General features: G+C 39.8%; 5 protein-coding genes across 5 annotated transcripts; 3 read left to right on the top strand and 2 right to left on the bottom strand.

The window, feature by feature from the left end:
* Nucleotides 1-196: 196 nt before the first annotated feature.
* LOC140771142 (uncharacterized) lies at nucleotides 197-1,387 on the top strand. Its single transcript, XM_073112560.1, has 2 exons — nucleotides 197-311; nucleotides 429-1,387. The coding sequence occupies exons 1-2, from the start codon at nucleotides 219-221 to the stop codon at nucleotides 1,029-1,031; spliced, it is 696 nt and encodes a 231-aa protein (XP_072968661.1). The 5' UTR covers nucleotides 197-218; the 3' UTR covers nucleotides 1,032-1,387.
* Nucleotides 1,388-1,670: 283 nt separating this feature from the next.
* Nucleotides 1,671-4,512, top strand: LOC140769488 (uncharacterized). Its single transcript, XM_073110184.1, has 3 exons — nucleotides 1,671-1,910; nucleotides 2,010-3,799; nucleotides 4,206-4,512. Exons 1-3 carry the CDS (start codon nucleotides 1,844-1,846, stop codon nucleotides 4,293-4,295), a joined length of 1,947 nt encoding a protein of 648 aa, XP_072966285.1. The 5' UTR covers nucleotides 1,671-1,843; the 3' UTR covers nucleotides 4,296-4,512.
* A 143-nt stretch (nucleotides 4,513-4,655) lies between these two features.
* Nucleotides 4,656-6,922, bottom strand: LOC140769489 (bifunctional pinoresinol-lariciresinol reductase 2-like). Its single transcript, XM_073110185.1, has 4 exons — nucleotides 6,568-6,922; nucleotides 5,873-6,007; nucleotides 5,074-5,518; nucleotides 4,656-4,996 (listed from the first exon to the last, which is right to left on the bottom strand). Exons 1-4 carry the CDS (start codon nucleotides 6,913-6,915, stop codon nucleotides 4,830-4,832), a joined length of 1,095 nt encoding a protein of 364 aa, XP_072966286.1. The 5' UTR covers nucleotides 6,916-6,922; the 3' UTR covers nucleotides 4,656-4,829.
* Nucleotides 6,923-10,627: 3,705 nt separating this feature from the next.
* Nucleotides 10,628-12,755, bottom strand: LOC140770714 (bifunctional pinoresinol-lariciresinol reductase 2-like). Its single transcript, XM_073111974.1, has 4 exons — nucleotides 12,510-12,755; nucleotides 11,823-11,957; nucleotides 11,070-11,514; nucleotides 10,628-10,990 (listed from the first exon to the last, which is right to left on the bottom strand). The coding sequence occupies exons 1-4, from the start codon at nucleotides 12,690-12,692 to the stop codon at nucleotides 10,824-10,826; spliced, it is 930 nt and encodes a 309-aa protein (XP_072968075.1). The 5' UTR covers nucleotides 12,693-12,755; the 3' UTR covers nucleotides 10,628-10,823.
* Nucleotides 12,756-15,520: 2,765 nt separating this feature from the next.
* On the top strand, nucleotides 15,521-19,505 carry LOC140771223 (mitogen-activated protein kinase kinase 1). Its single transcript, XM_073112674.1, has 8 exons — nucleotides 15,521-15,756; nucleotides 15,972-16,056; nucleotides 16,147-16,275; nucleotides 17,187-17,411; nucleotides 17,500-17,682; nucleotides 17,817-18,037; nucleotides 18,697-18,742; nucleotides 18,831-19,505. Exons 1-8 carry the CDS (start codon nucleotides 15,683-15,685, stop codon nucleotides 18,921-18,923), a joined length of 1,056 nt encoding a protein of 351 aa, XP_072968775.1. The 5' UTR covers nucleotides 15,521-15,682; the 3' UTR covers nucleotides 18,924-19,505.
* The last annotated feature ends 406 nt before the right edge of the window (nucleotides 19,506-19,911 follow it).

Here is a 19,911-nt window from a genome sequence, read left to right as displayed (position 1 = left end):
AGAAGAAGAATTCCTTCCATCCATCGCGTAGGCGTTCAATTATTAGATGTGGCATAACAGATTAACTGTCATCGGTACGGCTTCAAGAAAAGTACGTAATAGCATTTCCTAACTGTCCCACGAAACATCACTATAAAGACCTCCTCTCCAAATCCCAAGTACGTACTTCCTACTCCTCTCTCTCTCTCTCTCTCTCTCTCTCTCTAAGAAAGCCCAAGATGGAGAAGAAAGACGAAAACAAGAGTGAACCTGAAAGTTCCCGTTATCCACCAAGAAGACTCAGTACTCCAGATCACCCACCCTACATTGAGGTCTTTTCTTTCTCTAAGTACATTCTTCTTCTTCTTCTTCTTCTTCTTCTCTCTCTCTCTCTCCCTACAACATCATCTTATATAAATTGCAATCTCCTTTTCTCCACCCTCCTCAAGATGATCCAAGAAGCATTGATAGAGCACGGAGGAGTTGAAGGCCTGACCGCCGATGCCATCGACGAGCACATAAAAGCGACCTATCACGACCTCCCACAGCACCACAATATCCTCTTCCGCCACTGCCTCGACAAGTCCACCGATGACACCCATAATCCCAAGCTCGCCCTCGACCCATCCGGCCGCTACACCGTCCCCGGCAAAGCCAACTACGACCGGCTCAAAGCAACAGCCGTCGCCACCGCCTATCGAGCTCACCTCGCCAATCTCGAGGTAGCCGAAAGAGTGTACCAGGCGTATCTCGTCCCATCTCTCTGGAGGAGGTACTTGCCATCTGCCAATAAGAAGATGAATTCCATCACCACCTCCTCCACCCAAACGGGGGCTACCCAATCTTTTGTTGATCACAAGAAGTCTATAGGCTCAAAGATTTGTGATGGCCGAAGGAGAATGGGGTCTAATGAAGAAGGTACCGCCCAATCTTTTGTTAGCGATCCTTCTCAGGCTAAGCCTCCGGTTGATGAGAGCGCGAGTGAAGGAGACAAGAGGCCCGTGACAAAGGTAATAGTCCCACCATTGCCCATGGAGGATCTTCGCGGTTAAGACGAATGCTCAAAGCCCACGGTTTAGAAGCCCAGTTAGGAGTTTGGAGTCGGCAGCGATTAGGGAGTTTTGCCGAATCACTTGCAGCTTTTTTCGTAAGTCGGAGGTGGAGCACATTGTGGTGCCGAGTTTTAAGTGATTACTGGTGGAATTCCTCATTTATTTCTGTAAACTGTTCAACTTTGCCGTGTCTCAAATACGTCTGTTTGCTTATTGAGTTGGGATTTCCTGTGGATTTTCTTTTTCTTGGTTTCTTATGTATGCTTTATTAAGGCTTGGGATGCATCGGATTAGTATATTAATCTAAGATGCTAATCTATGGTAGGAACAGGATTATGACTTGTTTACTGTGCTTATGCAAAGATGTGAATCAAGGCATTAATTCTTAGGGGTGTTCCGTTGTATTGAGCACATATGAATTAAATGCCAGTGCATATTAAGAGGTGCAGCGTCGCGACTAATTAATTAGCCATATCTAATGCAAAGACACGAACTGTGCTGAATCCATGTGTCTAACAGCCATTGGTCAAAAATAGGTAGTAGTTGGAGGATGATATATTTATACCCATGTTCTTAATTCCTACAGTGCCGACGCCGTGATCTGACGATATGACCGTTGAGGGACAGAATCCCCCAACGGTCTAGAAGAAAAGATTCAAAATTTGAACCCTTCGTCTTAACCCAATAGAACCCTTCCCTCTTCTTCTATTCACAACCGACTGACTCCCTCCCGTTCTTCTGCTCGTTTGCGAATTCAAGAGAATAGGAGGGCTCATTTGAGAAATTCCCACAAAGAACAAGGAGGAGAATTCATGGATTTCTCCAAGAAGGTCCTCTCCCCAGTTTCGCGGCTTGAAACTGTGAATTGCTCCGTCTCAGGTGAATCTTTACTTTGATCTCCCATTCTCGTGCTTGTTCTACCATTGAGGGTTTCGATAGTTGCTTTACATCCATTTCTCTTCTTCTTTTTTCCCCCAGATTCTGCAAGAAGAAACCGCGGAAAGATGGAACCTTCCCCAGAAAATGATGAAAACCGCGAGAATGTTATGCCAAGAGCACGAGATTTGAAGAAAGAACCGAAGAATTTTAACTCAGCAGCCAAATCTCCAACTTCCAAGAAGAAGATCTTGGCCGAGAACAACGAATCTTTGGCCGCTAGCTTGGAGATGATTCCTCAATCAAAGCATGTGATGGGTCCTGGCCATTTTGAGGCCCCTTCTCAAATCACACCCGTTTCTTCGAAATCACACTCTACTACGGATCGAAATGGCTTCAGCTCTGATGCTTATTGTTCTCCTCCTTACGATCCATTGACCAATTACACTTCCCCGAGGCCCGAATTCCTCCGATACAACCCGAATCGGCTTCGGGAAATCCTTCAGCGCATAGAGAAAGAGAAAAGGTGTGATGAAGAAGGATCCTGGACGGGTTTGAGTTCACCGGAATCATCCATATCTTCGGATGCTTCTTTTCAAGATAAAGAGATTCAAGAAAGTGAAGCAGATACGTCCGTTGGCGAAGACGATGAGATGGAGGACACTTACAGCTGTAGAAGAGTGGCTTGGAACTTATTCTTTTTATTTGGGTTTCTCCTATCCTCATTCTGTTACATATCCTCTATGGATTCCATTCCTGCTTCTCCTGCAAGAGATTTTGGAGAAGAGTATAGAAGAGCCAATGGAGCGAAGACTTTTCCTGGAAGTCTTATGCCAGTGTTGATTGGAATATCAGGTGTTTGCTTAAATGCTACTCTCAGAGAATCTACATGTGGAATTGGAGGTTTCAATAACGAGGTGGTTTTTTTGCATAATCCTTTGGAAAGAGAAGAATTTGAGGTAAAGGAATCACAGGGAGTACGTGAAGTAACTACTGGAGATTCATCAACAGTCGATGAAGAGAACGATGGAATTTTGGCAATCGACAACGAACAGGTTGAAATTGTTAATACCGGAACGCTAACTGATACCGAGTCAGTGGCTGAAGAGAAGAGCAGAGAGGGTCGTTATCAAGAAATTGATGCTCTTGAAGAAAGCACCTTGTCAGTTGCCGATCCAGAGCTTCTGAGTGAATCTTTTCGACCTGCATTTACCGAAGTTATTTTTTCCAACTCATCCTTGGAACAAGATTGTCGAAAGGACGCCGAAAGCGAAGGACTTGGAAGTGTTGATGTGGATGAATCCTTGGATGATCAGAATACAGAAGAAGCTAAAATGTCCATGAACACATTGCCAGGATCTATATGGACAAGACATGGGGTTCATTTGTTGACTTGCTTGGCTATGGTGATTGGCTTGACTGCTTTGTGCAAGTACTTCCTAAGATCTTGTAAGATCTCAGTGCCTGCATCACCCCTTTCACATTCAGTGTCACCTGCTGTTGTGTTTGAAGCTGACGCAAAGATCAGTTCGGTAGCTTTTGGGAAGGAACAAATGTCTGATATTGGTTTTGACGCTTCTCTTAAGTCTTCAAACAACTGTGTGAAGGAACAGGTGGAGTTAAATCAGATCCGTCCGCCGACAGTGGAGTTACTAGGGGAGTTCTCAGTAGTAGAGACAACTGTCTTGAAAGTAAATTCCAATCCGAAATTGCAAAGAAGAGAAGCTTACTTATCTAAGGAACCACAGCTATCTCAGATGGACAACCCAGTGAAGAAGAACCTTCTTTCATCTTCAGCTTACCAGAATTGCACATCTCCCTCAGAATCATCATTGATAGCAGAGTCTATCACAAAAAACAGCTCCAGTGTTCGAAAGCTGCGAAAGAAAGAGGTAATCTTTCTTTTCACTCTAGCTATTTGTGTTGGTCGTATCTGAGTTCTACTTTAACCATTTTATGTCCTGCTTAGTTAAGATCACCGTAGTAACTTGATTTCATTTGATCTATATTCTAAAAAATGTTCACATCTATATCATCATGTGCAAATCAAAACTCATCTGTTATGAGAAAAATGTTTTATCTTTTTATTGAAATATATGGGTATTTCCTATGTGTGTACATTTGTTACTTGTTAGTGAGATCAATCAGTCTACTGACATATATGCATGGCACATTCAGAAAAAGATAAGTGAATTTAACAAATATTTCTGCTTGATACATACACATGGTATCTACCCAAGGAAAATAACTTGATTCACAGTCGTTAATTATTTGCCTTTTGCTTCTACCGTGGAACAGGAGTTTGGAGAACAAGGGGGCATTGCTAAGGTGGATGTCACTCCTCTGAGGCGCTCAAACCGACTCCGCAATCGGGTTACCTCTCCTTGAGCTGAAGATATCATAGTTTTCCAATGCTGGGGAGCCTAGAAACATCATCCTGCTGTTTCAAGTCTTAATCCTATCCTATCCTCTTCTCTGATGTGGAAGATTAATCTAATGCGTCCTGAGTATTGCGGTGCAGATGACTTAATTCATTCAAGTGTTTACTCACATTAACTTCTTGTTCAGAATATCATGTATCGACTCCTTAATATTCATAATCTACTTAGTTCCGTTTTCTTAGCAAAGTGTCTAATTTCCATAATATATCTCATCTCTGTTCGATTACTTACGATGGGGAGAGACCTAACCAGTCATTCACAATAACATTGTTATGTCAGTAGTTAAAGCATTCTGTTCACCAGTAAAACTTTGGATATATGAATTTGATATTACATTCGCCATAGATCATCGTCTTCCATGAGGTACAGTAGTAACAAAAGAGTGAAAATAATATCATACGATGAGAATTATAAACATGAGTCACACAGCACACTTAATTTGCGGATCGCACTTCTTCTTTAGAGTTTAGACAATATTTTGTTATATGAAACGCTTTAGGTACTCTTCAGCGGTCACATACTTGTATTCTGGGTAGAGCTTGCTGCTATCAACACCATTTACGCCTTCCTCCACCTCAAACTCCAATACACCAAGATGAAAGATATCAGACAAATGAGCAATTGCTACTCGCTCAAAGAAATTTGCTTCTGTATCAAAGATAATAAAAGTAGTAGTTATACTCCAACCATTTCCATTCAAACCAATGCTTAGAAACTAACTATACCTTTCACAGTGGATAGCCATTCTTCCTTGGAAACAAATGTCTTGCTTAGCTCTTTGCCTATGAGCTTCTCCCAAATTGCAATAACCTCCATCTGGCTCAGGATGTTGGCCGGTGGCCGGAGGTAGAGAACCTTGTTTAACGTACGGGGATCATCGACGGCCAACATCGTGTACATTGCCACGTCGAATTCATCGACCCATATGCACTTCTTGTCACCGTCGCCGTAGATGTTGACACGGTCCATCGGCGGCATGAAGGTGGCGAGCTGGGCTAAGCCGGCAAGGAACTTGCCGGCGAAGCAGTTAGCCGAGACGTATGTGTAGGGAATACTAGCCTTCTCAATTGCACGTCGAACGACGCGTTTCTCTCTAAACACTGCATCACCTGGAGGAGTTGCATGCTCCATTCTGTCCACGTCCATCCCAAACTCAGAAGGAAGGTATCTCTGCAACAGAGAGAGAGAGAAGAAAGTACTTTAACTTGCAAGTGATTTGGTAAATGTGAGTTTAATTGTGCGATTGAAAATAAGTTTTGGTTCAAAAGTATGAGTAATAGCAACTGAGGGTATTGCTTTACAAGCAGAGGAACTTTCGTGGGCATTGGGAAGTGGCCAAGTGGGTGGGAGGAATCCCAGAAGCTAAACCCCTTTTTCCTTGAATAAGTATTTGTTCTAAAGATTTTTGATCTTTCCAAGTACTTGTGCAATCACCAAACTATTGAAATCTCAATATTTGAATTTATAACATTACATTGATTCCTGCTGAAAATAAAATATAAAAAATAAATAAAATGTTCGAACCTTAATGGTGCCAACTTCTCTGATAGCTTCTACGAGCTTGAGTTGCTCTAGTATGCAGTTGGATGCGACTGTAGAGACCACCACATCCACTTGCTTCAGTGCTGCAATTAGACTTTCATGATCATGTAAAGATCCCTGCAAATACTCCGTGCAAAAAGAATTAATTGCGCAGATTTCTCATCTCATTTGTGTTAGTTTTTATTTATGATATTTAACATATAGTATTTAAGCAATGAGGAAAATTTAATTTTGTATTTTATAAAAATAAAAAAGTATTTAATATAAATAATAATAAAAGTTTAGCATTTTAGCTTGCGAAGGTGCAAATACCCTAAATATATATGATTACTCGCCTATTTTTACTCTAAGGTATAATATAAAACTTTGTTCATGTGTCATCTATTTACAGTCTATTAATCATTAAAATAATATATAAAAAATAATATATATATATATATATATATATATATATAATCTCTCCAAATATTTATAACTCCTAAATTTATTCAGCTCATGAACTATTATCAATTAACTGTTATGTTATTTAAGTTTTAAATTTAATTAATTAATTTTGAATTGATGTAAATTTTAAAATTAATAACAATTTATTTTCATACAAACAACTTGGAAAATAAATTTGTTTTTTAGAAGAAAGGAACCCATACAATTATACAAAGATAAGTAGCCTTGCTCACCTGAAGGAGTTGAGCTCCCTCCATCTTTAGCTCCATGAACAACTGACACTTGTTGACATCGGACACGTTCTCCGGCCGGAAAAGGATGAAGGTGGGGTGACGAAGAGCTAAGCTTGCCTTCACAAGCCTTCTCCCAAAGTACCCAGTTGCTCCAAGGATCAAGACCCTATCCTCCCCCTCCATTAGCGAGGAAATTATAGCACGAGAGAATACCATTCTTTCACAAAAGAAGGTGATAGCTGTCTTCAGAATCTTTTTTCTTTTAAGTGAAAGAGCTGAAGATGCCTTCTGACCAGTTAACTGCCAAAGGTTACACAGATCTGGGGAAGGGGTTTTGTTTCCTACCATGACCGTGGACCCGTAAACACGTGCATATTTTTTCACTCATAAAAGCCCCTAAGATGGCTCCAATATATGTTCCTGATATGCCGCGGACAATTTGCCTCCCAACGAAGAATCTGGGCGAGTTCTTTGGAGTCCGTCTCATTCATTAGTCTACCGCTCTTATTTGTCATTTTTTAGGCTCAATCTCATGGCTCATGCTTCCACCCATAGATTAGAGCCCTTCGGACAAGGCTCCCAGGTAATCTATGCAAGCTTGTCTGCTACATCACGAAGAACCGTAGTAGCACCACCCTGATACATGCTAGCAACAGCGCACCCGAGCAGCATAACTAGTCTTTGCTCTTGTGCCTCCGCTTTTTTATCCTTTCAAGCATACTCTGAAACTAGGTGGATGGCCTTTCTAACCACCACCTTCGGACTCAACCTACATCCTCCAAACACCACCGAATTCCTTTGCTTCCACATCTGCCACATTGTTGCTACAATAGTGGCCTTAACGTTCTTAGTTGCTGCCTCCTCTGCCTTCCAGGTTCTAGTAATCCAGCCCTCTTGGATCCGGAGCTCTAACTTCCCCAAGCAACTCTCTAGCTCATCCCAGCATTCAAGGCTATACCAGCATGCAAAGAAGAGGACTAGTTGTTTCTCGGTGTAGTCCACACAAAGAACATGGATCATCTTGTCGGATATGAAGCCTACGGAGGTACTTCTTGGTTGGTAAGCATTGCCAAGCCAACTTCCAAGCAAAGGTGATCACCCTCGGTGCGATTGGTAATCACCAGAGCTCCTTCCACCCCTGTCAAGGCTTCATCTCCGACGGCCGAAGAAAGGTATCGATTGACTTCACCGTTGATAGGCCATTAGGGTGTGGCCACCGTATCCACTCATCAGCAGTGGAAAGCTCGCCCACTTGCAGCGTCGTGATCTCGGGAGCTACACCCGAACCAGCTTCTCTAGCCAGCCGATTGGAGTCCATCGTTGGCCATCAAGCAGCTCAGAAGAAGAAAAAGACAAAGACAACGAAACTCTTCAGGTACTGTTCGACTGTGACATAGTTGTATACTGGGTAGATGTAACACCCGTTTAAAATAATAATAATAATAAATAAAAGAATAAATAAAAAAAATTTAGTGCACGCGCCATGCGCGTGCACTCTAACCGCAGCGCATGCGCTTGGCGCATACGCTGACCCTTTCTTCCTCCTCCCTCCACCTCTCGTAGTTGGTTATGGGAGGTGGTAGAGGAGTGCACCGGAGTGGAGCTAACTCCACCCCGCTGCTCTCTCGGCCTCACCCTATTTAAACCCCCTCCCCACTCACCATCTAGGTTGGTTTCACTCTTCAAAATTCCTCTCTCTCTCTCTCTCTCTCTCTCTCTCGTTCTACCTTCCTCTCTTTTCTCTCCTGAGTCGCTGAAGTTTTCGTCGTGGGCAGCGAGTCACCGGAGCGCCGACAGCCAACCAAAACCCCTCACCTCGATCCTCGGGTTAGCCTCCATCCCCTCTTTAGTTTAATTTGAAAATAGCCTAGTTAATCATATGTAATTAGATTTATTTATGTCTGTCTTCACTGGAGAAATTCGCCGGCCGGTGACCTCGGGTCGACCACCCACCGGTTCGGGAAGTTTCCCCGCTTCAACCCCTTGCTGTGGGTACCCAAATTGGATACCCACGGGGCGCGAGGGAGGCGATGCCATGTCGCCTCCCATTGCCGGGTTTCTTTGGCGCAAGCGGCCACCACTGACAGTGGTGGCCTCGCTCGTCAACCTCGACTGACCCACCACTTCACATGGAAGAGGTAGGTACTCGAGATGAGGGCTTTGAGCCCACCTAGCACTGAGTCAGGAAGCTCCATGGTCGCCGGCTATGGAGTTCCTCAACTCTCACTCTCCGGCCGCACTAGCCGTGATCACTCCTGCACCCAAGTTGACCTAGTCGACTTGGGGAGGAGTTGCCGGAGTCGAGGGCTGTCAGTGACGAGGATCACCGGCAGCAACACCCCTTTCTCCTTTGTTTCTTCTTCTCTGGCAAGGAGACAAGGAGAAGGTGGGGGTTGGGCCAACCCCCACCGCTTTCTCTTTGGACTGTGCCATGGGCTGCACTGCAGCCCAGGATCTCAGACCTTCTCTAAGGCCTCGGTGGACTGGGCTCCAGAGCCCAGTCCACCCCTTTAGTTTCTGGTGGGCTGCGGTAGGCCCGCAGCCCACATCTTCACTCTGTTGGATTGGGCTCCAGAGCCCAGTCCACCATCTCACCTTGATGGACTGGGCCCTTGAGCCCGATCCAGAGCGCCTTAGAACCTAGTGGCAAATTCTGTTAGCTACATAAATTGTAATTAATTAAAATTTTCTCAACCATGTTATTAATAAAATTAGGATTTATACATAATTAAATTAGATATTTGAATTTATTAGTCTTTTCATTTATCTTCGACACTTACATTGTAAACGACTCTAAATGACCATTATTTTTTTAAATTAAGACAAAAATATTTCGGACCCAGAAAATCAAACTTAAATTCATACAATTACATAGTTAGTCTATAAGTCTATTAATCTTATATTTATTTTATTTATAAATTATTAGATCCATTATTGTGCGGGAAGGATCTCGAAAATCAAGAAGAGCCGACTGATTAGGATAGTAAGACGGATTCCAAAAATAACTCATGCGAGTAGAATTATATAATAGTCTACGAAAAATGCATACTTATGTCATTTCTTACCTGTATTAATTAAATGTTGTTTCCTTGTGAAAATTACATGACATTTCATACTTACATTTAATTACATGTCAATTCTTACTTGCATTATTTATCACTTAATGCACATGTATGATAGACTTTATGCCTGTTTATAACACCTGTTATTTTAATGATTCTGTTAAATAAATAATAGAGGACATGGCACCACGTGCACGTATCATTGTTAATCAAGTCTCAGCTAGGTCCCTTTCACCCATCAACCCGGGGTTAAGGATAGAGTATATTATATAGTTTTATATTAGCGGTCTACACCTGAGGTCGGTAGCGGTCTGCTGGCATGTGTATCTGTTATGAGAAAAATGTTTATCTTTTTATTGAAATATATGGGTATTTCCTATGTGTGTACATTTGTTACTTGTTAGTGAGATCAATCAGTCTACTGACATATGCATGGCACATTCAGAAAAAGATAAGTGAATTTAACAAATATTTCTGCTTGATACATACACATGGTATCTACCCAAGGAAAATAACTTGATTCACAGTCGTTGATTATTTGTCTTTTGCTTCTACCGTGGAACAGGAGTTTGGAGAACAAGGGGACATTGCTAAGGTGGATGTCACTCCTCTGAGGCGCTCAAACCGACTCCGCAATCGGGTTACCTCTCCTTGAGCTGAAGATATCATAGTTTTCCAATGGTGGGGAGCCTAGAAACATCATCCTGCTGTTTCAAGTCTTAATCCTATCCTATCCTCTTCTCTGATGTGGAAGATTAATCTAATGCGTCCTGAGTATTGCGGTGCAGATGACTTAATTCATTCAAGTGTTTACTCACATTAACTTCTTGTTCAGAATATCATGTATCGACTCCTTAATATTCATAATCTACTTAGTTCCGTTTTCTTAGCAAAGTGTCTAATTTCCATAATATATCTCATCTCTGTTCGATTACTTACGATGGGGAGAGACCTAACCAGTCATTCACAATAACATTGTTATGTCAGTAGTTAAAGCATTCTGTTCACCAGTAAAACTTTGGATATATGAATTTGATATTACATTCGCCATATATCATCGTCTTCCATGAGGTACAGTAGTAACAAAAGAGTGAAAATAATATCATATAAAATATCATATGATGAGAATTATAAACATGAGTCACACAGCACACTTAATTTGCGGATCACACTTCTTCTTTAGACAATATTTTGTTATATGAAACGCTTTAGGTACTCTTCAGCGGTCACATACTTGTATTCTGGGTAGAGCTTGCTGCTATCAACACCATTTACGCCTTCCTCCACCTCAAACTCCAATACACCAAGATGAAAGATATCACAGAAATGAGCAATTGCTTCTCGCACAAAGGAATTTGCTTCTGTATCAAAGATAATAAAAGTAGTAGTTATACTCCAACCATTTCAATTCAAACCAATGCTTAGAAACTAACTATACACCTTTCATAGTGGATAGCCATTCTTCCTTGGAAACAAATGTCTTGCTTAGCTCTTTGCCTATGAGCTTCTCCCAAATTGCAATAACCTCCATCTGGCTCAGGATGTTGGCCGGTGGCCGGAGGTAGAGAACCTTGTTTAACGTACGGGAATCATCGACGGCCAACATCGTGTACATTGCCACGTCGAATTCATCGACCCATATGCACTTCTTGTCACCGTCGCCGCAGATGTTGACACGGTCCATCGGCGGCATGTAGGTGGCGAGCTGGGCTAAGCCGGCAAGGAACTTGCCGGCGAAGCAGTTAGCCGAGACGTATGTGTAGGGAATACTAGCCTTCTCAATTGCACGTCGAACGACGCGTTTCTCTCTAAACACTGCACCACCTGGAGGAGTTGCATGCTCCATTCTGTCCACGTCCATCCCAAACTCAGAAGGAAGGTATCTCTGCAACAGAGAGAGAGAAGAAAGTAATTTTTACTTGCAAGTGATTTGGTAAATGTGAGTTTAATTGTGCGATTGGGTATTGCTTTACAAGCAGATGAACTTTTGTGGGCATTGAGAATTGGCCAAGTGGGTGGGAGGAATCCCAGAAGTCAAAACCCTTTTTCCTTGAATAAATATTTGTTCTAAAGATTTTTGATCTTTCCAAGTACTTGTGCAATCACCAAACTATTGAAATCTCAATATTTGAATTTATAACATTACTTTGCTTCCTGCTGAAAATAAAAAATAAAATAATAAAATAATCGAACCTTAATGGTGCCAACTTCTCTGATAGCTTCTACGAGCTTCAGTTGCTCTAGTATGCAGTTGGATGCGACTGTACAGATCACCACATCCACTTGCTTCAGTGCTGCAATTAGACTTTCATGATCATGTAAAGATCCCTGCAAATACTCCATGCAAAGAGAATTAATTGCGCAGATTTCTCATCTCATTTGTGTTAGTTTTTATTTATGATATTTAACATATAATATTTAAGCAATGAGTAAAATTTAATCTTGTATTTTACAAAAATAAAAAATAAAAAATAAAAAGTATTTAATATAAATAATAATAAGAAAAGTTCAGTATTTTAGCTTGAGGCATGCAAAGGTGCAAATACCCTAAGTATATGATTACTCGCCTATTTTTTATAACATAAAACTTTGTTCATGTGTCGTCTATTTACAGTTTATTAATTATTAAAATTATATATATATATATATATATATATATATAATCTCTCCAAATATTTATAACTTCTAAATTTATTCAGCCCATTAATCATTAAAAATTAGCTGTTATGTTATTTAAGTTTTAAATTTAATTATAAAATTTGAATTGATGTAAATTTTAAAATGAATAACAATTTATTTTCATACAAACAACTTGCAAAATAATTTTTTTTAAAAGAAAGGAACCCATACAATTATACAAAGATAAGTAGCCTTGCTCACCTGAAGGAGTTGAGCTCCTTCCATCTTGAACTCCATGAACAACTGACACTTGTCAGCGTCGGCCATGGTCTCCGACCGGAAAAGGATGAAGGTAGGGTGACGAAGAGCTAAGCTTGCCTTCACAAGCCTTCGCCCAATGTACCCAGTTGCTCCAATGATCAAGACCCTATGCTTTCCCTCCATTAGGAAGATCGAGCACTAGAGGTTAATACTATTATGCTCTACTAACCACCGTTTTCTCACAAGAAGGTGATAAGGTAAGGAGATGTATATATATAGACAAAAGTGGGGACCTTCCATTATATTTAATTCCTACTATCCCAGTTCAAGCAGACAACTTCTTTGATGGAAAACCGCTAGGCAAGTTTAATAAGTTATGGAAGACGATTTGATATATAATTTAAAATGAGAAATATAGGACGACTCCTTGAACTAGGGGTGTAAATGAGCCGAGCTTGAGCGAGTCGGCTCTGGCTCTAACTCTGGCTCGGCTCGAAATTACTTTCGAGCCTCATAATTTTGCTCATGCTTGTCTCAGCTCAACACGAGCCGACGACAAGGAGATGGTGAATGAAAGAGGAGGAGGAAGCCGACGGAGTGGACGAGGAGGAAGCCGACGGAGGAGGAGGTCGAAGGAGAGGAGGGCGTGGGAAGGTGAGGGTGAGGGAGGGGTAGGTGAGTGTGGGTGAGTGTGATAGAATATTTAATGGGTTATGGGTGAGGGTGGGTGAGTGTGATGAATATTAAATTAGTTACCGGTGAGGGTGGGTAAATATGATGAATATTAAATGGGTTACAGGTGAGGGTGAGGATGAGTTAGAACAATTCAAACCGGGCTCCAAATTTGGAGCCCCACAAAAAAAATGAAGCCCAACTCCATTTGTCTTTTCAACTTTTTAGAAATACAAAATTTGTCCAATAATTATTGTATTCAAAAATTTTAATTTCATCTATATTCTTTATTAAATAATTTAGTTAGTTAAATTGAGTATATAATTAGTTTTACAAATTTATTTTTAATAAAAATAATACCATTAGAAAGGTGTCTCACACAAGCAACCCTAGCGAAGGGAATACCAGAACGTGAAAAGCATTTGCCCCCTTCAACGCCTCTTGTTGCCTTCCTTAACAAGCCCTCGAGCCTCCTTTGCGCCACCTTTCTTGTAGAAGTATAATACTTCTAGATTTTTTCTTCCTCCCGTACTCATTCTCTCTCCTCTAGAAGGGTTTTCTCTCCGTCTTGCCATTGAGTAGCTAGAGAAGTAGAATGATTTTTTTTCCTTGTTTTCTCTTCTCCTCTTCCTTTATTCCCCTTTTTTCTACCCTTATCCTTATTCTTGTCTCTTTCCTCTCTTTTTTCCCCTCTACTCCCATTCTTCCTTAACATCTTCTCTTTCTCATTGTTGCCCTCGTCTTCCCCTTTTTTTCCCCTGATCTCTCATCAACATCGATCATTCTCCTACTTTTCCCTACCTATCACTTTGTAGCTACGCCTCACCATCTTTGGACGCTCTTTCCATCCTCACCCTCATCAGTGTCTTCTTTACCTACAGTGGATCTCTGACCATCTCTATTTTCACCTTCGAATTTGCGCTCATCAACCTCCATGCCACCTAAGTTGCTCTCCTTCTATGATGGGAGGGGCGCTTTGTCTATTTGTTATTGTGGACTAATCGCCTCAATCATTGTCGTTCTACTCTTCGTTTGTTACAACCCTTATTTTAACAGCCGTCAAGACTATTGTACACCATCATTTTATTATTTTTTAGTATTCTTCTTCATTTCTTTTTGTGTTTGATGTTGTTAATGTACATTTTTTTTCTTTCTTTTTTTTTCGACGGTGGTCATGACTCGTGACAGAGCCATTGGAACCCCAATGTCTTGACATGCTTTGTGTTTATGTTTATGTCATTTAGGTTTGATATAATATGTTACCATGTTGTGTTATTGATATTTGCTGAGTTTTGAGGCTTATTCAAAATATCTTACATTTTCTTCTTTATATCAAACTTGTAAATATCTGATTGTAATCTTTTGGCTAAAATTAACAAAGCTCATCCAAGAGCTTTTTTTTTTTAAAAAAAAAAGTGCTGTAGAACTTAATAAATATATTTATGAACATTGAGGTTATTTTTATCATTAATAGAATTGAGTGAAATTTTGTGCGAGTGCAAGTTTCACGAGGATACATAAAAACCAATCAAGTATGGTGTATTTGTTGACGGTTAACCTAATTGTCTAACATATGTAAAGATATCTTATCTCATTAACCTATGATCTATAAAGAATTAAAATAATCTGAGAATATTATGAAGAAGTCAAAAATAAAATGTAAAAAGAAAACAAATATATATATATATATACATATGAGTTGACTAGTCACAGTATGAACGCATGTGCTCGCGGAATTTTAGAAGCCAAAATAGACCGATTTGGTGGCTTGCTCACAACCACGGGAATACTTTTTGATACATTAATTATTCAAGCTTGAGGTATCCCAAATGTACCCAAGATAACATTGTTAAATTATTATAATATCTTTTTTAATCTTCAGAGGTCTTTTTACAACTCTATACCAAGCTATGTTTTTTCTACTTCACAATCTTAGAAAGCATAAATAGTAAAAATCTAATCATTAGCAGTACCACAGAGTAGAGTAGATCTTCATGTCCAAATCCAATCCACCTGAAGAATGATCCAATAAATGCTAGTTGTCAAAGTTGTAGGCAACCAACAAAATATGCATGATAGAAAACAAAGTCAGCCACTTAGTATTACTTTTAGTGTATATAAATTATATTCGTATATTTAATGCTAAGGCATCAGCGAAGTTAAAAGGGGGAAATTTATAGAGACACAAAGTCGTGCTATTTTTTGTGAAGTTAATTGGGGGGCGTTTCTCGATTGTTTACTTTATTGACTATTGGCGGTCTTCGGTTGTTTGAAATTTATTATAGAGTCGTCTCTTTTGGTTTACAGAAGGGAGAGAGAGAATTGTCTTGCTTCGATAATTACATATATTACAAAATTTCCTCTCGATTCCTATGCCCCCCCCTTCTCCTTTACTTCTCTCTCTCTCTCTCTCTCTCTCTCTCTCTCTCTCTCTCTCCTCCACGGAAAATACTAGAAACCCTAACCCTAGGTGGGGATTAGGCCTATCAGAACACTAGATCATGAAGGGGAAGAAGGCATTGAAGCAACTGAAGCTCGCGGTGCCGGAACAAGAGGCCGCCGTGGATAAATTCCTGTAAGGAGACCCTCGATTCTGATCCTTTTCGCGCCTTTTTGCTATGATCTGAGCATTATATTTGAGTAGCCTAGTTGTGCTTCGCGTGTTAGCTCCCGATGAGATTCTGCGAGTTTTTTTTTGGATCTATCATTTGTTCTCCAACTATAGTGTTGACGGAATTATAAGCTTATGTCTCTGATTGATAAAAAAAATTTGAACTTTTTGGACTTTAGGACGGCGAGTGGTACATTCAAGGACGGTGATCTGCGGTTGAATCAGAAAGGGCTGCGGTTGATCTCGGAAGAAACTGAAACACCAGTAAGTTAATCTCAATGCTCCAGTCAGGCCATAGGGAGTGTGTTATAATTGCTTCGGTTTTTTTTTTTTTTTTTACTTTTTAATTTACAGGCACCAGATGTAAAAGAGATAGATTTGCAGCCGGAGGATCTGGAGGCCATTAAAGTTATCGGGAAGGGAAGTGGTGGAGTTGTTCAACTAGTGCGGCACAAATGGATGGGAACATTTTATGCCCTGAAGGTATAATAGTGGTGACATAACTTTCTCCTGTTCCCGATTCTGCTATTTTTACAATCAGCATCTTGGTCGTATTGAAGCAAACCACACTACTGGGATGATGTATTTTTCTCCATTCCTGATGTCTTTCTTAGGGTCCAATATCATACCATTTACTTGACTGTAGTGGCACATTGCTAAAACCTTTTCTCATTCTGCAGACTATAGAAAGATAATCTTGCTATTGGCACAAGTTCCTCTATAGCAAGATAGTTATTGTGAGTAAAACTTTATAGTTGGCGTCAGGGTTGGGAGAAAAAAAATTCGTGAGGAGAAAAGCTGATCACCACTGCAACTTGTGTCGCTAAAAATAGATGAACATGACCAATTGAGGTCTTTGTGCATTTGAGGCTAAACTGGTTTTGATTGAGGGATTTTGATATGCAGCAAACCTTATAGATGTTGATAGAGATTCAAAAGTTGTTTTTGAAGGAGTTGTAAGAAAAGACTAGAATTTATTGATGGCTCGTGGATAATTGGTATAAGTTCCATTGTTATGGCTATGCTTCACAAGTCTGGTACTGAAAGCTAGATATGTCAGACACCATAAATTCTGTCTGATATTCCTCTTAGAGACCCCCCTTAGCTTCACCACGAAAAAAAAAAGTGAGAGTAGTCTACTAGTATACGCCTTAAAAGCAATTAATTGCACCTCAAGGGACTAAACTTTTCCATGGGGACACTAATAGAAAGGACAAAATTCCAGTTATAGTAGATCAAATCGTATGTAACTGCTTAGGAATTTGTGTATGGTCATTCAATCAGTGGAAATTAAAGTTCTGACTATTATTATTATTATTATTGTTGTTGTTGTTGTTTAATGTTTCCGCTTGACACTTGAAACTGTGATGATTTCAAGATATTGTCTCTTGCAGGGTATTCAGATGAATATTCAAGAGACTGTTCGTAAACAAATAGTACAAGAGCTTAAAATAAATCAAGTATCCCAGTGCCCACATGTAGTTGTTTGTTATCATTCTTTCTATCAGAATGGTGTGATTTCTCTTGTCTTGGAGTACATGGATCGTGGATCTCTTGCAGACATAATTAAGCAGATTAAAACAATTCTTGAGCCTTATCTTGCAGTTCTCTGTAAACAGGCAAGTGCATTTCACTTTGTGTTTTCATGCTTTTGTGACTAGGACTTAATTATTTATCTAATATGCAATGCTTTCTTTGCACATTCAGGTTTTGAAGGGTTTAGTGTACCTTCATCATGAAAGACATGTAATTCATAGGGACATAAAACCATCAAACTTGTTGGTCAACCACAAAGGTGAAGTAAAGATTACTGATTTTGGAGTAAGTGCTGTGCTTGCTAACTCCATGGGTCAGCGAGATACCTTTGTAGGAACCTACAATTACATGTCGGTATGTTGAGCAATTCCTCTTCTCATTGTAGCCAAAATACTTATTCCTTATAAGATCATACAACCAATTTCTGTCTTTTGGAAGCACTGGAGCACATGAGCTGATAATGAATTGATATTCTGGTTTTTATTCAGCCTGAGCGAATCAGTGGAAGCTCCTATGATTATAAGAGTGACATATGGAGTTTAGGTTTGGTAATACTAGAGTGCGCAATTGGTCGTTTCCCTTATATACCAGAAGAAGCAGAAGGTTGGCTAAGCTTTTATGAACTTCTGGAGGCTATTGTGGATCAGCCGCCACCTTCTGCACCATCAGATCAATTTTCTCCTGAGTTCTGTTCTTTCATTTCAGCTTGGTATGCCCAACATTCTCAACATTATCCAATTCAAGTTTGGACATTTTTAGCTTTCTTTTTTCCTAAAGATAAGCAGAATGATTCATGTTCTTTCATAAATCATAATGTTTTTTGGGTTACTTTTGTCAGATATGATTTTCTGTAGCATGAATATTAGGTATGACTAGTTTATCTGAATGAAGTTATATTTTTCACCAATCTTCACCTTTTCAAAGAAGCATCTCCATTTCTTAACTGGTGAGCAGTTCCCTAAAATCAGCCTATTAATATTAAGCTTAATTTCAATTAACAAAGTCTTTCCCACCTATTGGGAATTGGCTTTGTGGGTCATCTCTGATTTAAAAACTCAAAAACTTTTATCTTTCGATACATGATAAAATAGAAAAAGAAAGGCATCCTAATGGTCTAGGTAGAGCAAAATGTATGCAATCTTATTCTTATTGCTAGAGGGGCTATTTTCATGGCTCAAATGCACAATTGCTTGATACATGTTTACCTTGCCTTCATACTTTGTAACATCCTATGGAACATGGCAAAATCACATACACTCTGCTTTCTGACCACTAGAATAATGGCACTAATGTTTTTAATATCTCTACTGGTATTGTGTGGAGGGGTAAAATTATACTGATGAATTCTGTTTCCTGTCCGCCCTGCAGCATACAGAAGGATCCCCAGGAAAGAATGTCCTCCTTGGAGCTCCTGGTCTGTATTCTTTTTCTTTGACTTATATAGTACTTAATTGCACTACTTGAAGGATCTCACCGCAGATCATAATTTTCCCCGCTTTCAGGATCATCCATTCATCAAAAAGTTCGAGGACAAAGACATTGATCTGGGAATTCTCGTTGCTAGCTTAGATCCTCCTGTAAATGTACCTGAATGATGTTTTACTCTGTGATGCTTCCTTGTGTACACAAGAGTATAATGACAATGGATTGCTATTTGCTCCCAACCTACCAGTTTTTATGTGTAGATGCTCTTAAGTTATGGATTCCCTCACTGCGTCATCCAAGAAGATCAAATTGCTGAAACATTTCTGATGCCCCCCTGCTAAGAGTTATTGAAGATCAGAGACCCACTCATCATAGGCAACAAGGCAACAGTGAGTTGTGCTATGTTTGAGATTGAAGCAATATGGGCGTTCAATTAAGTCGAAGAACTAGATGGATTTGCAGGAAAATAAAACATTCGTTGGAGTCAAGACCAAGATATTTGTTTGAACGAGATCTATATTACCTACTGTTATGATTTTATTGTATTAACTAGATCTATAGTCTCAATCAGCAATATGCAGTAGATGTAGTTTTGGGGTGATCCTCCAATTGGATGTTCGCTCTTGCTCTCAAACATAAGAGTAGATTGTTAGTTGGGACTGTAAAATTTCAAGTTCTATTGGATCTTTTTATTTGACTTCAATTGGACTCAAGAACATGAGACAATAATCCTGGCTTGTTTTTCCAGGGAAGGTGGTTGTATGTTTGCTGAAGGCATTAACTATGAACTACAAACTAGAATATAACTTATTCTTTTAGATGATATAAAAATTGACAACACAATGTCAAATGGCAAATAGTGGATGGGGAGACAGGATAATAGCATATTGGAGTAGCGTCAAAAGATCATTACAATGTCAAAAAAAAAACATTATTCTCTTAAATGAATATAAAGAAACGATACAATGTCAAAAGGCAAATATTAGAGTAATGTCAAATAGATACGCCGTCATTCTTAAGCTTATATCAGCTGCTACTGTCACATATTCGCACGCTATTTATTCTCAAGAGCAAAAAAGATGAATAATTTCCTTGGTTTATCTTCCCACTATTCAATTCTACGGTGCAACCAATGCCACGCGTCTTCTTATAAGGCTG

The sequence above is a fragment of the Typha angustifolia genome, chromosome 11 (genome assembly GCF_048772165.1).
Source record: "Typha angustifolia cultivar Huaian chromosome 11, ASM4877216v1, whole genome shotgun sequence".
NCBI lineage: Eukaryota > Viridiplantae > Streptophyta > Magnoliopsida > Poales > Typhaceae > Typha > Typha angustifolia.
The sequence above is the reverse complement of the archived record's forward strand: the minus strand, read 5'-3'. Positions and strand labels throughout refer to the sequence as shown.